We start from the raw sequence: 21,928 nt of genomic DNA on the forward strand, positions 1-21,928 counted from the left end.
ATCTGGCTAGCCAGCTAAACCGGCTTCATGGTATAGGCCCCAGGTCACACACACACACACACAAATGACCATGTTGCTGGTAACACCTGTCATAATCATCATAAACAGCAGTCACATGACGCCTGTAATCTGTCTTCTGACATCATAGATAACAGATGACCGTGTGTGATTGTATGAAGGACGATCTGGCATGATTCCAGATCTAATTAACAAGGTCAAATGAATATGTTAAGTGCACCGCGTGTGTGTGCGGTCACGACGGTGACTGATAACTTCTGACTTGACTAAGTAGCGTTTTGTGGTCACATCTCTGCTGTGCTAATTCAGTTTGGTGTGGAGAATGACAGCATCGACTCTATTCCAGTCTTGCTCATACCCTCGGGTGCGGCGTCGCCCTCCATCCACTGGAGCAAGGGCAGATTTATAATGACGGGTGTAAGTTCATGAGCGTGCTCTGACTGAGCAGTTGTGTCACCGGTTAAGTGCAGCCGTTAAAGAGGACAGGGCAATTAAGGACAGCAGGGATGGAGAATGAGAGCACAGTTATGATTAGAGTCAATCAGAAGCGCGAAAGCTCACCGTTATTTGACTTATTTAACCGTCATATTTATGTATAGTGCTAATGTCTTTGATCTACGTGTCCACTGTGATGATTTTTCCTGGATAAATACATGATACAGCATTAACTTCCGTAGTGTGATGAATTTCCAGGTGAAACAGAAAATGAGTGGGAAATAAGATTTTCTTAGTTTTATCCATCAGGGCTTGATTGGATCATAAAAAAGTAGGTTATGATGTTATTGGTTAATTGGTTGTTAATGTCCATGCCAATGTGACCTAGAATTTGTCTCAAGGAAAGTAATTTCAGAGGTGGAGAAAGTCATTACATTTCAAAGGAATTTTCTGATACATGGTTAGTATTCTCGTAATGTTTCATTGTAACATCTCAGGAACATGTTCACTATTGTTGTTGGACACCGTTTTGCACATTTGGACTGCTAAGAGAATAGATAATTCTTCAGTCATATCGTTTCAAAACTATGCTGTTATTTTTTTCTGGACACTCTTTAAAACAAAGGTTCTTTATTGGCATCAATGGAAACTTTCCATTGCACAAAAGGTTCTTTATAGTGTTAAAAAAGGTTCTTTAGGGTTTTTTTTTTCTTTCCAAGAATTAAAATTTAAATTCTTTAGGGAACCAAAAGTGGTTCATCTATGGCATTGCTGTGAAAACCTTGTTTTGGAACCATTGTTTTTAAAGGGGTCATGAACTGCATTGTTTTATAATGTTTCCTGGGGTGCACTTATAATGTTAGTATGATTTTTATTTATTTTTTACATCAAAAATGGTCATAATTTAGAAAGAAAAGGCATTTTTCTCTGCTGTGAGACTTTCTGTGTAAACACCCACTGTTGTGATCGGCTAACATCTTTGAATATGAAATAGCTAAGTATTGCACAAGAAACTCTCACTTTTAGCACATTTTTACTATTACAGCTCTCAAGGTTAAAGGATTAGTTCCCTTTTAAATAAACTTTTGCTGATAATTTACTCACCCCCATGTCATCCAAGATGTCCATGTCTTTCTTTCTAAAGTTGAAAAGAAATTAAGTTTTTTGATGAAAACATTCCAGGATTTTTCTCCATATAATGGACTTCAATGGGCCCCAAATGGTTCAAGGTCCAAATGACAGTTTCATTACAGCTTCAAAGGGCTTTAAACAATACCAGACAACGAATAAGGGTCTTATCTAGCGAAACGATCAGTATTTATGTTATTATTTTGCCTCTGATCAGACGAACGTGATCATCTCTGAGCTCCGCCATAACTTCCACTAAGTAAGGTCAAAATATGAGCCTGGTCATAGATATATCGATCGTAGATTCCTCATTCTACTGATCTGTGCAGGCGCTAATGAGGCATCTACGTATACATCTATGACCACGGTCGTATTTTGACCTCACTTAGCGGAAGTTATGGCGGAGCTCAGAGATGATCATGTTCGTCTGATAAGAGGTAAAATAATAGCATAAATACTGCTCAGTTTCTCGCAGAAACTGATCGTTTCGCTAGATAAGACCATTATTTATCGTCTGGTATCGTGTAAAGCCCTTTGAAGCTGCACTGAAACTGTCATTTGGACCTTGAACTGTTTGGAGCCCATTGAAGTCCATTATATGGAGAAAAATCCTGGAATGTTTTCATCAAAAACCTTCATTTCTTTTTGACTGCAGAAAGAAAGACATGGGCAATCGGGAAAAGTGTTGATTGTAGCATTACATTTAGATCTATAGAATTATATTTAGTTTGTGGCATGAAAAGTTGCACTCATGAGCATTGTAGCCGGTCACAGACATGTTGAGCGCATGAACGTAGTGATTTCATCATTGCAACTTGATTTCTGCACACTATGCTTTCATCATAACAGTGCAAACACAATGTACATATAAGAGATTCATTGATTATAGGGGTGTGACGAGATACTTAGCTTAGTCACGAGACAAGACAAGACACGAGACTGGGTTCACAAGAATGAGACGAGACAAGATTTTGAGTCCAGAACTCAGTCACTGATAAACTTGTGCTGTTTGATTGACAGCTCCAGCGATTGCAAAGTGAGCATTCTTTGATCGCTTTATGTAATTTAATCACAGTTTAAATAACAGATTATTTTCATCCTACTAAGAGAAACAATGTGAAGTGGTTTGATTTACTGGCACATAGACAAAGAACATCTGACTGAACATGAATCATTACATATCAGAAATCCCTGGTCAAAGATCAGGCATTAGAATTAACACAGTTACTTACATGTTGTTGCATTACTGTTGAGTCCATATCGTAAAAGCCTAATTGCAAAGTCTGCGCCCGAAATTGCGACTGATTTACAAAAGAATCCACAGGGAAATGTACAGAATACAAATACGTAAATAATGCTCAACTGAGACATTAACATTGCTGAATATAAATAACCACATTCCTAGCTTTAGGATCCTTTGGAAGGTAATGTTATATTTGGTGCAGTGATCCTGTTTTGCTCTCCCCTCCTCATCATCTCACTAACACACCAGTGGGCCGGGCCAAAGGTGCAATGACAAAGTAGGCGTTGATGATCTTCTGCAGATGCGGTCTTTCACCTATCTACGTCACAAACTTACAGGATATTCTTATAGTATGATGACCTCTTGTATGTCAAAAGCTCAAGGAAAATCTGATTTCTCAGTTCATGACCCCTTTAAGAGTGTAGTACACACACATTTTTTTCACAAAAAAAGTTTTCCCACATACATAAACATGTCCATATAACTAGCGCTCTATATTTAAGTTGTCAGAAGCCATACAATAGCTTGTGAAACTGAAACATTTAGTTGAAACATGTTAGTGTTCTTTTTAACCCAGGAAGAACCGGTAAATACGCAGATGCTTGGGTCACATGACATCCAGCTTGAGAGATGTTGGCTGAGGACATGGAGTACTCTTTCTCTTTCTTTCTGTGGTCAAATGTTAGAAATAATGACAAAAAATAGTGCTGGGTAACTATGGCAACAGCACAGTTTCTCTAGGTCTCTCCCTGTAGGGGCGAAGTTAATAAGATTAGAGATAGATCTCAGCGATGACAGCGCTAAAGACCGAGCTCTGTCGTTTTAATTAGCCCCTCAAAATGAAAAAATGTGTGCTTATGATGCAAATATCTACAAACCAACCCGATTATATAACAGAGAGAGCGACTGCTCTGATTTAATGGAGCTCAGAGGAGCTTCTAGTTTTAAAAGTAGAGCTTCTAGTTCTTATTTTTGATGTTCCTCCTTTGATGCCCGCTTTTGCACTTTACAGTGTTGTCAGTGATGCATTTTGTGTTTGGTGTTTTTGTTGTAGCCGATGCTGGATGTTCAGTGTAAGATCGCATGTGGTGTGTTTGCTTGAGTGTGCGTCGGCTCTCACGCCCGGATCTCTCGTCCACAGAGCTGCTGGCATCTGGCACGTATGGCACAGGAGAGAGTGTGTGTTGCCATGGCGATGATGGAAAAATTGAATTTGTGCCTGCCGCACCCTCAACCAGGCCATTTCCAGGCGATTGGTATCAGCTCCACTAAAAGAGCTCTGTCAAGCAGGAAAGAGCGTTTAAAAGCAGCTCCTTCATGAGTGAATCACATGAATGCATCATTGTGACTCAAAATCACTTACATGTCATGGAAGAAGTGGCAGCCCAACCACCCTGCCAATTTTTCCAGTGCGAGTCAGTCATGTTTACATTTACAGTTGCTTTGGTTTATGGGACCTTATAAGACCATTTATGACTGCAACAGGATCGTGGGGTTGAGAAGGGAGACTTCACTGAGGTAGTTCATAATAAAACACATGATTTTATCTTCAACATTGAGAAATTAAGTACTGATATGTGGTCAATTCCTGAGCCAAGATGTCAGGCAGGACTTCAGACCTACACGCTGCCTAACAGGTCGAAGAACAGGTGTTTTGGTGCCCATCTGGATGATTATGATAGCAAACACGTCGCTGTTTCCTGAGCAGCTGTTATTGTGCTCTGTGAGGGGGATGATCGTTTGTAGTTCTGTTGAAGGCTGTCACTGGTTTGTTGAAGGAGAGGAACATTGTGAATTGTTTTGTTTGCTGGAAGAAGGTAGAGTATAATAACTTGCACCTGTCTTTAGCTAAGAAATGTATTAATTTAAGGGTGCCATGTTTTATACTTCTGTAGCAGTTTGTTTTTCACCAGAAAGTCCATTGTCATGTGCTGTGTCTGAAATCCCATATATCCTCGAAGATTCCCACCTCATTCCCACTCGAAGAAGTGAATGAAAACTAGTTTGGACACTGAGTGTGCCAGAAGGACTGCCACTTCTGCATAGTTTGTGCTTGATGTATAATAATTTTTGAAACTTAGCAAACTGAGGGGTTTAATGTTAAAAGATTTATCTTGAACTCTGTCATGGAAACTATTAAACAATGTAATAATCAATTAAAAAGCAATGTATACCTGTATGATACTACGCTGTAGCCACATTGCACCAGATTTTTAGAAAATGGATGATTCAGCTGTGTGCGCCATCTTCTGATCAGACGCAGGAATTTATTCATCGTGCGACTCTCATGCTGCGTTCACACCAAACGCGAATAGAGCGTCAAAATCGTGTCTACCGTGTCTAGTTGGACGCTTGAACATTTTGAATCAATTCGCAAGTCCACAGCAAATTGGACAAGGCGCTCCAGGAGAAATATGTCATAAAGCACCACTCTGCCTCTTTTCATTTTCATTAAAAAGATATATTAAGCATTAATAGCCACACAAATGTGATCCTGGCAACTCCTGCATTATCTTCACTGCACGTATATTTAAATATCCTTAAAAAAATAAAGTTATGAAACTTCTCTTTGCCCTCAGTCAAAACGATTTGGCCGACAACAAATTATAGATTCACGACACCAAAGATCGCCGTTAGATCCACACAAGACAAACCACTACAGGACATCAGAGCCAGCGGCAAACGTCAGAAGGACTAGCCGAGGAAAGGCTGCTCTCGCCGGTGTTGTGAACGGTGAGTGCCCGGTGATCGCCTGGATCTCACAACTCCAAAAACGCAAGATAATTTTTTTTAAATAGGCGCTCTCTTTATAAATAAACCACAGATTTGAGCTTTAAACAACTACATTCTCACCTAAAAAAGTCTTAAAACTACCTTTTGTGACACAATAGTAGTATTTAAAAATTATGCAGGGTTTCTCATCACGTCACTTTACCACGTGACCGCAGCAAGCAGGCTCCTGATTGGTTAATGCGTGTTGAAATGACGCCAAAGTTCAAATTTTTCAACTCGGGCGTCAGACACGAATTCGCTTCAAATGCGTGAATGCACAAAAAGCACCATTCGCGTAAGGCGCTCAATTTGCGCCAAATTCGCGTCAAATTCACATCTTTCGCGCAAACTGGTCGCGCGAATGAGGTGGAATTGTGTCCATCGCGCCACAGGACCTCCAGACCCTCGTCAACGCGTTTGGTGTGAACGCAGCATTATGGTGCATAATGGGTGTTCACTAGCCGTTGAGCATACATCGGTTGTACACTTGCTATTGTGGTGCTATAACGTTCCACTGGAGGCAAGTTGCAGTTGAACCCATGTGCAGTTTATTAGAAGTGTACAAAACAAACAAGAACTTGACTACATTTACATTACATTTACATTTATGCATTTAGCAGACGCTTTTATCCAAAGCGACTTACAACTTGGGGGTACAATAAGCCATTGGTCGTGAAGAGTCGAGTGAGCGCAACAAGTGCCTGAAATACTTAGTCCGTGTACATTTCTCAGTGTATTACAGGCTAGAGTAGGGAGGGAAAGAGGAGGAAAAGAGGAAAGGAAAGGTGTTTTTTTTTTTTAAATTTTATGAGGTTAAGTGCTCACGGAAGAGATGAGTTTTTAGTTGACTTTTGAATGTTGTCAATGAATCAGCATTTCGGATGGCGGTGGGCAGATCGTTCCACCAGCTGGGAACGTTGAATGAAAATGTTCTGGAAAGGGATTTTATGCCTCTCTGTGAAGGTACCACAAGCCTTCGCTCCTTAGCTGAACGAAGGCTTCTGGTGGGGGTGTGGAGTCGTAGAATCGAGTCAAAGTATGCAGGAGCTGAGTGCGTGGTGGCTCTGTAGGCGAGCGTCAGCGCCTTAAACTTGATGCGAGCAGCGAGTGGTAGCCAGTGCAGTGAGATGAAGAGTGGAGTGACGTGGGTCCTTTTGGGCTCGTTGAAGACCAGACGTGCCGCTGCATTCTGGATCATTCGAAGTGTTTGGATCGCACAAGAGGGGAGTCCAGCCAGAAGCGCATTGCAGTAGTCAAGTCTAGAAATAACCAGGGCCTGGACAAGAAGCTGTGTTGCGTGTTCTGTTAGGAGCGGTCTGATCTTCCTGATGTTGTAGAGCACAAACCTGCACGAGCGAGCTGTCTTAGCAATGTGTTCTCTGAAGGACAACTGGTCATCAAATGTAACTCCAAGATTTCTGAGTGATTTTGAAGGGGAGATCAGGGATGTACCTAGCTGGATGGTGAAGTCATGTTGCATAGTGGGACTGGCGGGACAGATGAGGAACTCAGTCTTTGCCAGGTTGAGCTGTAGGTGATTTTTACTCATGCATGCCGAGATGTCAGCCAGACAGCTGGAGATTCGTGCAGCTACTGTGGGGTAGTCTGGTTGGAATGAAAGGTAGAGCTGAGTGTCATCAGCATAGCAGTGATATGAGAAGCCATGTGCCTGTATGATGGGACCTAATGAAGTAGTGTAAATGGAGAAAAGGAGAGGTCCAAGCACTGAGCCCTGAGGAACCCCCGTGGTCAGTTGATGGGCTTGGGATTCCTCTCCTCTCCAGGCAACCTTGAAGGACCTACCTGTGAGATAAGATTCAAACCAAAGGAGCGGAGTCCCTGTGATGCCCAGTGATGAGAGGGTGGACAGAAGAATTTGATGATTTACCGTGTCAAAGGCAGCAGATAGATCAAGGAGGACGAGGACTGATGATTTGGACTCAGCTTTAGCTATCCGCAGGGCTTCGGTGACCGACAGTAATGCAGTCTCTGTGGAGTGGCCCCTTTTGAAACCGGATTGGTTAGTGTCCAGCTGATTATTCTGTGAGAGGAAGGATGAAACCTGGTTGAAAACAACTCGTTCAAGAGTTTTTGCTATGAATGGCAGGAGAGAGACAGGTCTGTAGTTATCTATGAGTGATGCGTTTAAAGTGGGTAGTCACCCATAGGACTAGAACAGACTTAACTAGAACAGACTTGACTAGAACAGACTTGACTTGAACTGACTTGACTTGAACAGACTTGATTTGAACAGACTTGCCAACAGTGGTACAGGGAACAATGCTAGACAAGGGAACAATGAAACATGAGGGCCGTGACTTTTTGTGACGTCACCCATAGGATTCTGAAGAGCAGTTTTGAAGCATAAAGTAGGGTCGAGCTGGCTGTTGCCATCTTGCCAGCGCGTCATCGCGCGTCACTCCCGGATAACAGAAAATGGGCAAAGAGGCGGGACGTGGGCAGAGCTGAGGTGATGCGATGACTAGCAGACAGCAGACAAATGGCAATCCACCTGTCACTCAAAGTGGCCACGCCCTTAATTATGCAGAACTTTAAGGCTTTAACTAATGTAAACGAATGAGTTATAAAAAAATTCACCCCCCTCACAGTTGTCATGAAGGGCAAAATTAGCTATATAGACCAAAACCACAATTTGTACCAGACTGTAAACAAGTTTTTTTCTGCTGTAAAGTTGGGCATTTTAACATGGGGCTCAATGAGATTCTGCTCCCTTCTGAACCCTAGTGGCCAGTCAATGAATTGCAGTTTAAGTCACTTCCGTATTGGCTTCAAGAGAAACTGCGGAAGTTTGCCGCTTGCTAAATACACACAAGGACAAATGACTAAACAAGACACACCTGTGAACAATCAAGACAATGAACCAATGACAGAACTGAACTAAGAACCCACATGACTAAAATAACCAATCACAACAAGACACAAGAGACTAGGGAAGCACATTACATGATCACACGAGGGCACAATGGAATCACACGAATAACCAGACATTGAACATAACAAAAAGAGAACATGAATCAAAACCAAAATACACCGTGACAGGTGCATTGTGGGATTGAATGAGTGCACTTAATAATGTCCACTATGGTTTCGGACACCACTACAAATGGCTGTCCCCTCAAATAATGCTCTGATGGACACAGCCATAGTTAACAGGGTTGACAGAGTCTATACCTTTAAGATATACTATCGTTCAAAGGTTTGGGGTAAGAAAAATCATTTTTATTTAAATGTCACATTTAAATAAGTCATTTATAATGTCACAAAAGATTTCCATTTCGAATAAATGCTGTTCTTTTGAACTTTCTATTCATTACAATATCCTGACACGTATCATGGATTTCCACAAGAATTTAAAGCAGCAAAACTGTTTTCACCATTGATAATAGTACAAAAAAAATCAGCTTTGCCATTGCATGAATAATTTACTTTAAAATATACTAAAAAAGAGAACAGTTTTTTAAAATTGTAATAATATTTCACAATATTACTGTTATGTAAATGCATTCTTGGTGAGCATAAGAGACTTCTTTCAAAAAGTCTTACCGATCCCAAACATTTGAACAATGAATGATTAATTCAACTTTTGGCATGTGAAAACTTTCATCAGATGCTGAATATTAATTGACATTTAAATATCAGTGCTAAATTGAGTATTTTTAAACAGGCTTGCCACTTCAAAATGGTAAAATGTATCTTTTTTTTGTCCTGTCTCAGCTTAATATGCAGACAAAATTATAATTAAGCCATTAATTATAGGTTGAATTCCCCAAACAAGTGTAAACACTGTGGCTCTGTGGCACCATCTAAATATTGCTCTGTTTGTTTGACTAGCCTGACGACAGCAACTTTGGCTTAACAAATGGTGTGAGTTTGGGGCGGGCCATCGTGCATTTCTGACCAATGATAAGAACATGGTTCTTTAGAGGCAAGATTTAAATTTTTCAACATCGTTTTAATGTGTTCCATGATATATTCAGTAAGAAATAGTTAATTATGAATTATATTTCAATTAGTCATATAATTTTACAAGATTTTCTTTATGTAATCCACACAAGAAAAAGATACAGCTTTGTGCTTGGCCTCATGGGGATTAATGTTAAAGTTTAAGAATTTGCTCCTCTCCTCATGTCTAACTGCTCTGTTGGGGCATCAGTTATTCCTCTGGAAGACTGTGTGAGTTTCAGCTTTATCATGTTCTATTAATAAATGATTCATGTTGTGTAGTTTTGATGCAAGCGACACTTTGAATGTCTGAATGCGTGTGGTGTGTTTATATGTGATGAGTGTTCATTTTACATGGACATTTTAGGTTTAGTACACTCCGAAGCTGAATAAAAGTTGCTTTTGGTGTTATGTTTTAATATTCGAGCACTGCTTTATGCTACACATTAGTTTCTGAAGGCTTAACACAGGCTTTCATTTTCTCATTTTGCTTAGATCTCTCTCTCATACACACAAGCGTCCCAGGCCTTTGAATCTCCTCCGGTGCTCATTAGTGGCTGACACTTGAAAGTTTCGACAATATTTCAATATTTATCGCTTTTACGTAACTGAGCTGCAGTTGAGGGCAGAAACATGAAAAGGCAGCAGACAGAGAAAATCTCCAGGGCTCGAGCACAATTCTCAGCCTCTCACTTATGCTGGAAAATTGTCAAGGTCCGCCAACTTAACTGGAACTTTAGATAAGAGCATAATGCCATAGAGAGATTGGGGTATCTGACCTGTGGGTCACTAGCGAGGACAATATGGTGAGTTTAAATACCCTTATTTATGCAATATCATTGTATCCTCAGTGATGAATTCCTTTGATAGTTTAGTTCTGTCCACATCATTATTATTATAAGCAATTCAGCCATTAAAGGTGATACTTAAAAGGATAGTTTACAGACAATAACAGCTGCTCACCCTCATGTCGTTCTAAACCTGTATGACTTTCTTTCTTCTGTGGGACAGTAAAAGATTGAAAATGTCTTTGTTTGTTTATGATCCATACAGTGAAAGTCAATAGTGTCCAGTGTTGATTTGGACCTCATTGATTTTCATTGTATTGACAGAGAGAGAGAGAGAGAGAGAGACAAAATGGTATTTAAACTCTTTGAAAGACAAGCACCACAATTTAAGCAATATCATTTGTATCTTTAGTGGTGAATACCATTCAAAATTTTGCTCCACATCTGGTTCCACATTGTTTTAATTTATAATAAGCAATTGATCTACTAAAGGTGATACTTAAAGGGATAGTTCACCCAAAAATGTCAATTCTGTCATTTGTTTCTTCTTCTGTGGAACAGAAAAAGATTGAAAATGTCTCAGGGTTGTTTTGGACCCCATTGACTTTTATTGATTTGTATGGATAAGAACATTTGTTTTGTGTTTTGGCATACTATTTCAACTATTTTGGACACATGAGTTTGCATACTGTTGCAGATTGCAGATGCAGCCAATATTTTGGTCTGTGTGAGCTAAAAAAAAACCTCCCAAAAAGGTCATCTTTCATGGTATTCAAAGTGGTGAGACATAAAGACAAAACCCCAGAGATGCAGTTGATCAAAGTCTTATTGTTGTTGAATCAATTTAGGTCAAGAATCTTGTCAATTTTACATCAGACAGTTAACACGTGACCAAAGTGATGCTGCAGGGAATAACAGATCGACAAAAAAGAAGAAACGAGAGAGTGAGAAGAGGAGGGTGGGTCAGATGGAGACACTGAAGCAACGAAAAAGAGAGCAAGAGAGAGGGAGGGATAGCTTTTTTTCCTGTAGCTTTTGAGTGGGGCATGTTTTCATCTAGTCGCAGTTGAAATTCATCCACATTCACTCAGGGTCAAGACCAGCAACACCTCTGTCCATCTCCTTTCTTCTGTCTCTCGTCTTCGAATCCTCTTCCCTCATTCCGTGTTGGGATTGATTTGTTTTTCTTTACTCGAGTCTCCATGTTGCTCCTATACAACCGTTTCCTCTCTCTCCTAGAATCGATCTATCGCCGTGGAGCTAGACGATGGAGGAAGCTGTACCGGGTGAACGGACACCTCTTCCAGGCCAAGCGCTTTAACAGGGTGAGTTAAAATGCTTTAATCCTCGCAGCTTGAATAATGACATCTGATTGGATACTTTATGTGTTAAACCCACTTTGTTCAGATGTATGGTCTGTTTGTGAGATGATTGTATTTTATGATAGATCTTGTTTATGGCAAATAGCGAGCTAATTTTTCAGGTGTCTGATAGTGTTCTTGGTCTCAAGACCGGTCTTAAGACCATTTTTTTGAAGGTCTTGCCTTGATCTCGACTGCATTTGTACTTGGTCTTGTCTCGGTCTCAGATTAAGAGGACTCAGGACTTTATCTCAAGACCGGTCAAAACTGGGAGGATATCACTAAATTGCCAGTGCATTGTCTGATTTATTTGTTAACATCATTAATGTGATTTGATGTAAAACTTACTGCTTAAAATGCTAATTATTTCTAATGGAATTTATTTTGTTACTGTGGTGCCGGGTTCAAAATCAATGCAGGAAATTCATATAAATGCCAAAAATCATAAATGCACAATAAAATGCACACAAACAGCCAAAATTAATATAAATGCCAAAAATTATAAATGCTCATAAATGCACAAAAAGATATTGTTGCATCGGTTGAATACATGATTCCGTGACTCACTCTTTAATTAAAAGTATTGTGATTTTAGTTTCATATTTAAAAGTAGACCTATAATTTAATTTTTTCCAGCATATTTCATTCAAAACTCTATTTTTAAAACATTAATCTCAACATAATTTTTAGGGATTTGATTGGTAATAGCTCTATAGTGTCTTATTATTCTAATTGTATTTATTGATTAAATATAAGACATTTCTCAGACAGTAAATATGGATCTTTTAGATGAATTTGAGGAGTGCACGCCTGGTCTTGGTCTTGACACGGTCTCGCTCTGCCTTGGTCTTGGTCTTGGTCTTGTCTTGGTCTCAACCCCTCAAAGTTTTGGTCTTGTCTTGGTCTCAACACACTCTGGTCTTAATCTCAACTTGGTCTCGTTTTAGGTGGTCTTGACTTCAACACTAGTGGCAGAGTTGTTTGAGCTGCATAAATAAATCTAAAGTTGTGGATGTCGTACACTTGAAAATGGGCGAAATAGTAGTAGACAGTTGCGATAAGTATCTGTAGCTGTATTAACTCTTTCCCTGCCATTGACAAAAAATTCTGTTATTTGTGAGAACGCTTCCCTGCCATTGACAGAATTTTCTGGCTTTCTGTGTTTTCACTGTTATACGGTAGGCTATTACACATCTTCTGAAAGAGTACAGAATCTCCTGATCAAAATACATGCGAAGAAGATGCAGAAACAAGCGATATCATAATCATTTGCTGTAAAATAACGCGATCACCAACTTTAAACAGCATATAAATCAAAACTGCCTAATGTTACTGAATGAAATGTCGACCCAGGACGAGCTATAGGACTGTGCAACCTTAGGGGCTGTTGATGGACTCAATCAACTCCATCTATGTTTTGATCATCGTTCTGAATCCTATCTGGATGTAAAAACATGATTTTCTCAGCTTTTTGCTCAAAATGTTGCTTTTTTTAGGAAACTCACCCACTTTCAAGTGCTGTTAAAAAAAAGACTGCATGAAGCTAGAATAAAACTGATTATGAATTTTTGGTGAAAATGGTCAAAAACACTGGCGGTGGCTGGCAACTTTTTTTTTTTTAAACGCTAGCGGGGAAAAAGTTAAGCAACAACTGCAGTAGAGTTTTTAAATACTGTGAAGTTTATATCTGTGAAGATATTTTTTATTATAATAAATACAAAATAAAAAGTTAATTGATTATTTTATTCAGCATAGATGACAGTAAGGACCTTCATTATGTTACAAAAGATTTCTATTTCAAATAAATGCTGTTCTTTTAAACTTTTAATCAAAAAATCCAGAAAAAATATTAAGCAGCACAGCTGTTTTCAACACTGATAATAATAAGGAATGTTATGTGAGCACCAAATCAGCAAATTGGAATATCCTGAAGGATCATGTGACACTGAATGCAGCTTTGTCGTCACAGAAATAAATTACATTTAAAAAAATATATTAAAGAGGAAATTATACCACTTTTGTATGGTAGTGTGTTTTTAATAATTTAATATATGTGACCCGTACTGGGGAAATGTTCAAAAATTAGTTATTGTAATTTCCAAAATGATGTATAATTTGTTGGAATGAGACAAAACATTACTAAGCTACACCTATTTGAAGTCAATAGAGTTTGCAGTCAATTTTGAGAAAAATCTAGTTAAAGTTTTCTGAAGGTTCCAACTTAACAACCATACCTTAAATCACTGGTAATAACACCAAATTTGGCACACACCAAGTCAAAACCCATATCTATAGGGAAAATGATGAATGAAAATATGTATTAACTTTTTTCCCCCATGATACCACACTTGTTTGATTAACATTTATGGAGACAGACCATACCACACAAATCTAATATAATGTTACACATCAGATGTTTTTCCCCGTCACCAAATGTTCACTTAAGACAAAACAGATCATGTTTGCGTGAATACTCGCCAAGACATATTTTGAAGTTGTAATTCTGTGTGTATGAGTAGCGTATATCGGGCTTGCGCTCTGTCTGAGAGGCGTCTTTGTGCGCACACGTCGGATCAGTAAGAGTCTGAAAATCACATTTCATTGGTTCAGACTCATGCCATCGAGAATTCGTTATAAATATTCACAAAGTTGGAATCCTGCGCATTACAATGATACCAAACTTTTGCTGAGGGGAAGCGCCAGTTGTCGAGAAGCGAGCAGAGAAAAACTTTGATTGATTATTAAAACAAAGGAAAGATGGGAAGGTATACCTCTCAGAAAACATACAAATAAAGATTATTTCAGATGTTTAATTACTATTTCGAGCATTGGGATCTCTAGACAAACAAATTTTTTGTGTGAAAACTTCAAATTCAACCAAAATTAACTTGTTTTGCCTGTAGCTCATGACTCTTAAAGGGGTCATGAACTGGCTTTTAAATTTTTTTATACTGTTGTCTGAGGTCAACTTATGATGTTTGCTTGGTTTTTACATTCAAAAACATCATAATGAATAAGTAATAGGTTATTTTCTACCCTGGTTTTGAGGCTCTCTCAAGAAACACTGGGTTTTGATGGGCGTGCCGCACTGAAGACTTGGAAGTAAACGCCCACGGCTAGGATTGGATAACAGTTTTGCATATTTAATGAGCTTCAGCTCCCCTGTGAGTAGGCTACACAAGGAATTGTTTTGAAAGCCTGTGAAAAACAGCAAACGAAATGATTCGTCCCACAGGGCTCGCAAAATATCTCTATCAAACAAACACAATGATTTATCTCTCATCCACCCGCTATTGACTGGAATGTTATTTTTGTATTACTTGGCCCGCCCGATCGGTGGAACTAAGCGCGAACCGTGCATCTCACACACACACACACACACACACACACACACACACACACACACACACACACACACACACACACACACACACACACACACACACACACACACACACACACACACACACACACACACACACACACACACACACACACACACACACACATGTTTGTTTTTGTGAAATGTGAGGACATTCCATAGGCGTAATGGTTTTTATACCGTACAAACCGTATTTTCTATCCCCTTACACTGCCCCTGCCCCTAAACCTACCCCTCACAGGAGACTGTGCAGTTAACTTTCTGTGAAAAAAAAACTCATTCTGTATGATTTATAAGCATTTTGAAAAGTGACGACATGGGGAACGTCCTCATATTTCACCCTCTTTTTGTAATACCTATGTCATTATACACATTTGTGTCCTGATATTTCACAAAAACATGCCCACACACACACATATACACACACACACACACACACACACACACACACAAGCCAAGTACATTGCAGACTGCATGATCAAAACTTCCGCAATTGTATTTTTCCTTCAAATATCAAGTCAAGAGAGTGAACGCACATCAAGAAAGGAATGTTTTTTTACTATTTAAGATAGCCATTTGGCAGGCTGGGCTTACGTTTTGGTAGCCCGTCTGGAAAACACATAGCCCCGGGACGTTGGGCTTTGCGAGCCCTAGCCCATACATGTCCGAGTCTGATCCCGATTCGCAATGAACCAACAACACTACAAATAAAGGATTCTTCAGCCTTTGACAGCGTGCTAATGTTCAGTTAGACATGTACACATAATCAGTAGATATCAAACGATCTGTAACAATGCAATACCATCAAATATAAAAAACATTTTTACTCACATAAGTGTGGTTAATCTCATCCTGTCTGTAAATCCAGTCTCTTGTTTACAAACGAATCCGGTGAAATGAAAGAACAGACGCTCAATGTCTTCCCCATGTGAGCTGGATATTCATTAAAAATAGTTCATCCATGCATTCATAATATTGGAATCCGAATGAAGCTTATGTGGTATGTTTAGAAATCCAATGCGGTTTAGCACTCTCTGTAGTCCTGTGTTATGTTAGTGGCACGAGTCGGTGGGCGGGGCTACAGAATCAGGCGTTGTTCTTCTTCTGTTGAGGCGGTGCTTCACTACACTCTGACGTCATAGCCGGGCACATTCTGAGATCTAGCGTTTTCTGGGCCTGGTGTCAATAAAAGCTTTTCTTTGACTAACAAGGAAGTTTTCAGCTCTGAAACTTACAGGATATTCTTATATTACCATGACCTTTTATACATCAAAAGCTCAAGGGAAAGTTGATTTCTCAATTCATCACCCCTTTAAGATGAATATCTACGGCTGTTACAAATCTGTAGATTTACTAGTGACTATTGATATGAGTAGTAGCAACTGTTAGCATATTAAACTGTAGTATTGACTGTTTTCTTTGGTGGTTGTGGTGTAGTGGTCTGTTTGTGTTTGGTCCCCAGTTCTCCCATTCCAACCCAATCTAGTGCTTGAGTGAAACGTTTATCATACTGAATGATAGAAAGCCGATAGGAATGCAAGAGAGAGATAGACAGAGGCTCTTGAGTGCGACGTCTCTTTTATGCAGCGATGCCCTGCCTTTAATCAGATATCATCCCTTGAGGGTTTGTTATGTTAATGCAGACCTCTTCCTGCAGTAGTCTTCATTCTTCAACTGAGCAGAACATGTGCCAGACAAAGAAGAACACCAAAACAACACAAAGGGGACTGATAGAAGAGAGGGAGGGAGGAACAAAGACATGGGAGAGACTGGAAGGGACAGTGTTCTTTTTTATTTTTGCGAACACTGAAATGTCCCTTTTCTTGGAGATGTTTCAATGCCCCTCAGCAGAGATAGAGGATAAGAAGAAAACAGAGAGGCTTAGAGAGACACATGATGAGCTCAGTGCCCTCAGAAAACTCCCACTCATGTCATGTTAATGTGCATAGATTACTCTTCTCATTTCTTCTTAATAAGGTGATCGATGGTTGACCGCATTATGAACAATATGGCTGAACTGGAGGATGACATCATCAAGATAAGCAGTCTCCAAAATCATTCCAAATCATGTCTAGAGGGTCTAATTGTTCAGATTTCCTGAAAAGCTCTAACGTCTGATGGCTGACAGGGCAAAAACCCCAGACATCCATTTGAGTCCATGAGTGTAAACCACTTTTGACCAAGATAATGGTGGCTGTTTAAAGATGCACACAGTTTATAATTTCTGTGCTACTATTGGCACCAGACTGAATTACAAAAATATTGTTCAGCGCAGCATCCTTCATGTATACTGTGCAGTGTGCATGCTATGCAAATGTTCTGTGTGAATGTAATATATGGAAGATTTAAATCACGAATAGATCAAATTATTTGATTTATATTTGATTTTTATAATTTTTTTATTTTCGCATCTAACATTAGTGTTTGCTTACATAACATTTGTGTGTGTATGTATGTTATTATATTTATGTATATTATATATACATATATTTAAGTCTTTTGACAGTAATGTAGCATATTCAAATTTAATTTACATTTAACGTTGCATAATACCTACTTCACTATATATTTTAAATAGTATTCAATAATAAGTAGTCAGCTTGTAGTCGGAGTCCATTCAACTTCAGAGTAACTTCCTGTGGCCGCATCTCTCTCTGAGAACACATTCTGCCATCCTGCTACTTTTCCACTTCTCTCTCCTCTCATTCGCCATAGAAACAAGGGATAGATCAGAAGGAGGTCATGTTTTTTTCTTCCCTCTGTCCTTCTTTTAAGGATCTGACTCGTTCCCTCCCTCCCATCATCACCTCTGTATCTCTGTCTGTTTTCTCAGCCCTCTTTGGAAAGACAGGACATGTAGAATCTGTAACAAATCCATTTAAAGGCTATATAACAGATTCAGTTTTACCCATCACTTTTTTTTTCTCACCGTCTCACTGTCTCACCATGTGCTTTTCATCTATCATATGTGTGACATCCTTTCTGAGCAGAATAATCAAGTCACATCCTTCCCACAACCAATACAGATGCATTTCAAAGCCTATTGCTACTTCTAGAAGTTTATTTTCCTGTAATGTGGCGGAACGACACAAGACTTGAGTAGTTTTTCTGAGATTATTTCCGCTTGTCCATGTTGTTTTGGCTCTTTGATCGCGTCTGGAATGATAAGAGGTGGAGATTTCCCTTACATTTGAGTCTGTAGTTCACAGAGATTAATTTATGATGTCATAAATAAGGAAATTGGCATCTGTTTCTTTGGCAATGGAGGTGGCAGGTGTGTGGCGTCTGTGGTGTATCAGACAGACCGTTGGAGCTTCAGAGCGTAACTAAACATCAGGTACTTGTAATAAAAGAAACAGAACCAAAACTAAGCAAACTGCAATTGAGCGGTTACATAGATATTTTCTAGGGATGGTCGTAATTCTTCACATCTACAGTGTTTTTGTGGTGATTTTTAATCTTATGATTTTGAAAGGGAGAATGTCAGAGGGCTGGATCTGAAGGGTTTCTTTTCTGTGTGGATATTAATTGACGCATGTTTAAAAGATTTAAAAGACTAGCCTTGTCTGAACTCTACTGTTAGCATGTCCTTCCTTAACAGGTAAGAAAACAAAGTGGCGATTTCAAATGACTTGCATTAAGTGATGGATATTGACATGCACAAACTCTAGACAGTCATAGCACTGTTTTAATGGCAAGTGTTTTAATAGTGTGTGTGTGTGTGTGTGTGTGTGTTAATGTGCTGAGATCATTTCCAGGCACTTCACTCATCTTTGCTCTTCTGAGAGCACGGTCGATAAAAACCAAGCCTGGGTTTCTCTCATCTCTTAGCCGACTGACCTGTATTTTCAACACAATTGACAGAGATAACAAACACTTAACGCTTAACCTTCACCTTCAGACACCAATGATAACCATTTAAGGGGTTGTAAGAGAAGCAGATTTTCTTCAAATTTGAGATTATGAAAGCGCTTAAAAAAAATTTGCGCATTGAAAGTGGCATCTGTTGCCGTTGCGATGGTGGTGGCAGGTGTGGTGTTTGTGGTACATACACTATATTGCCAAACGCATTGGGATGCCTGCCTAATGTACTGACTTTAATGACGTTTAATATGGAGTTGGCCCACCCTTTGCAGCTGTAACAGCTTCAACTCCTTTCCACAAGGGTTAGGAGTGTGTTTATGGGAGTTTTTGACCATTCTTCTAGAAGCGCATTTGTGAGATCATGCACTGATGTTATAATGTTATATGATGATATAAGCATCGCACACAGTGTTGCCAGATTGGACAGGTTCCCGCCCAATTGGGTGGTTTTGAATTTGATTGTGCGGGTAAAAATGGGTTTGGGCGGGTGGACAAAATTTGGGCTCATTTGGGGTAGGGCTGAACGATATGGACAAAATTTCATATCTCGATTTTCATGCCAGATATCTCGATATCGATACAATACGATATGACTACGTGTTCGGTGAAAACCAGAATCTGAATTAAAATGTGTTTTATTTAAGCCTGCATTTCAAATATTTGTGTCAGAAAATGTATTGTTTTTAAGCCTTTCGCACATACGGTCCCTGGAGTGTATGATCAAGTGCATCACATGATCAACTGCTAAATTCAAATGTTGAATTTAGCCAGAGACACTGAGACAGGCGTGCTCAGAGCGGTCATATATCACAACTTTTCAGTGTTTTCAACCACATACTCTTTATTTTAGGTTTCAAACATATAAATTCACATAAGTACTAAAAAAACAATACATTTAGAGTTTGTAAAATACACACTGATGTCTATGGAAGAGGTAATAATAATCCTTTCCATTCCATTATAATTCGACACGTTTTATTCATATCAGAAACACATTGTGTAAGTAACTTCAATGTTTACTCTATTCTATTCCCAGTTCACCAGCCACTTACTTTTAAGTATTTCGGGAGAAGTGGATGAATTCACGTGTTGTAAACCATAGAGGTTGTAAATCCAACGGATCCGATTCTCTGAACTGCGTCTGCGGCACAAACTAACACGGCGGCACCCATCGCGCATACAGCTCAACTAACGCGATAGTTATAAAAGGTGTTTAAACAACAATATACTTCCACTTGCATGTATTTGACAATCGGAATATCAGATATTTCATGCCATAGCTAACACATTTGTGAATATTCTGAATAAAAAAAGGAAAAAATGACATAAAAGCAGATCATCATTCATTCAGCACTGTTGCTGCTGCGGTGTGTCACGTGACAAGCAATGACGCGTCACCATGGAAACGCCGCCCCCCCTCTCACAATATAGTTCCCACGTCCCTGGTAGTGTGTGCGCGCTGGCTTTAGCGGTGCATTCAAGGGCACTCGTTAAACTGATGTTTGCTGTATGCAGGGCGAGCGTGGAGAGGGGAAATCTATATCGTCTATATCGTTGCTTTTTTCGATAGTAATATCTTGAAAGTTCATATCTAGATATAGATACGATAACGATATATCGTTCAGCCCTAGTTTGGGGTCAGTTCGGCGGTTTTAAAAAATCTAAATTGTATAGTCGAATTGCTTATTAAACAAAACTCAAGTGTGCATGCACTCCATAAAATCAGTCATTGTGACACACACAGGCCCACGAAGAGTCAGCTGGCATTGGTGTTGACGTCGCCGACGGGCACGCACTTTCAGCCAATCAGCGATCTGCAGGCAGACGTGCTCATTCATGAATCACAGCCAGGTTTTTAGCACGATAACTTGTAGCTGTATATTCAAGTGATCGCTAAACTAAAGTGGTATCAGTGCCGCTGCTCCCACCATGCGCATCACGCCGCTGCGCGTAGGGCACCAAGTGCCCACCGCCCACCCCCCCACCCCCTGTGACTCGAAGACTCTATAAATATAACCATGACTCATATACACACTCAGGACATCTGCAACTAGCAACACCGACAGCTGCTGAAAGAGGTTTGAATCAACAATTAATCCGTTTTGACTGTGCTAAGTGCGTGTTCTATGTACTTCACGAAAGACGTACTGTAGTTTTGTCAAAGCGAAGCGCAACACAAAGGTAAGCGCATTGTTATTTTTTTTTGTTGGCGGATTATTGTCCAGTGGTGGTATGTGCATCAACGTGTAAAAAACCTGTTAATTACGTAGCTTTTTTCGATCTCATATATTGGGCACTTTTTGCACTTAAATTAGCTTATTCTTACTGTTGACATTGAAAATGATGTGTGTGATTTTCTGAGGGATTGCCGTTTTGACAGTTTCCACCTGGACATAGTCATGTTTGATCCGTTTTCTTATTTTATTTTTTTAGATAAAATGGTACTTATCAACCTTGATTGGTATGGCAATAAATAATATCACATTATTTTGTCAGTTTAAGTTTTGGGTGTTTTTTTCTTGGAGTGGGCGTGTTTTGTTGAGCTTTTGGGCTGGAAATCATCGACCCAAACTGGCAACACTGATTACACATGTACATTTACATTCCAATAAAGGTTATTGATAACATGCAGACTTTTTACACCATTACAATAGTTATAGGAAACTAGTCATCATATCTTCCGCTACATGAAACACGTTAATGCTCAGTAGTACACATATATGGTTCTTTAATGTATTTGCATTATACTAAATGCGTTCATTTTCAATGGGCATATATGCGGCTGAAACAGGTAGCCTAGTGCATCCTAAATTTCAACATTAACATTTTAATATAACATTATAGTCATTATGGCCTTTAGAAAATGTTTTTTTGAGGAGGTGGGGTAGTGCACTATAGGCCCTTGTGGAGCTTTTGTCCTTAATGGCATTTTTCCCCCTTATATTACTTTTACTTTTATACATTAAGTAGTTTT

General features: G+C 39.4%; 1 protein-coding gene across 3 annotated transcripts in view; it reads left to right on the top strand.

Moving 5' to 3' along the window:
• The window catches only part of prkcz (protein kinase C, zeta), a 185,946-nt gene that overhangs the window by 92,197 nt on the left and 71,821 nt on the right, over positions 1–21,928 (top strand). For all 3 annotated transcript variants that reach the window (XM_079826712.1, XM_079826714.1, XM_079826713.1), the window contains one exon: positions 11,587–11,672. In XM_079826712.1, coding sequence (XP_079682838.1) covers positions 11,587–11,672 — 86 coding nt within the window. The remainder of the gene's footprint in view (positions 1–11,586; positions 11,673–21,928) is intronic.

Source organism: Gobio gobio (genome assembly GCF_949357685.1).
Source record: "Gobio gobio genome assembly, chromosome: 10".
NCBI lineage: Eukaryota > Metazoa > Chordata > Actinopteri > Cypriniformes > Gobionidae > Gobio > Gobio gobio.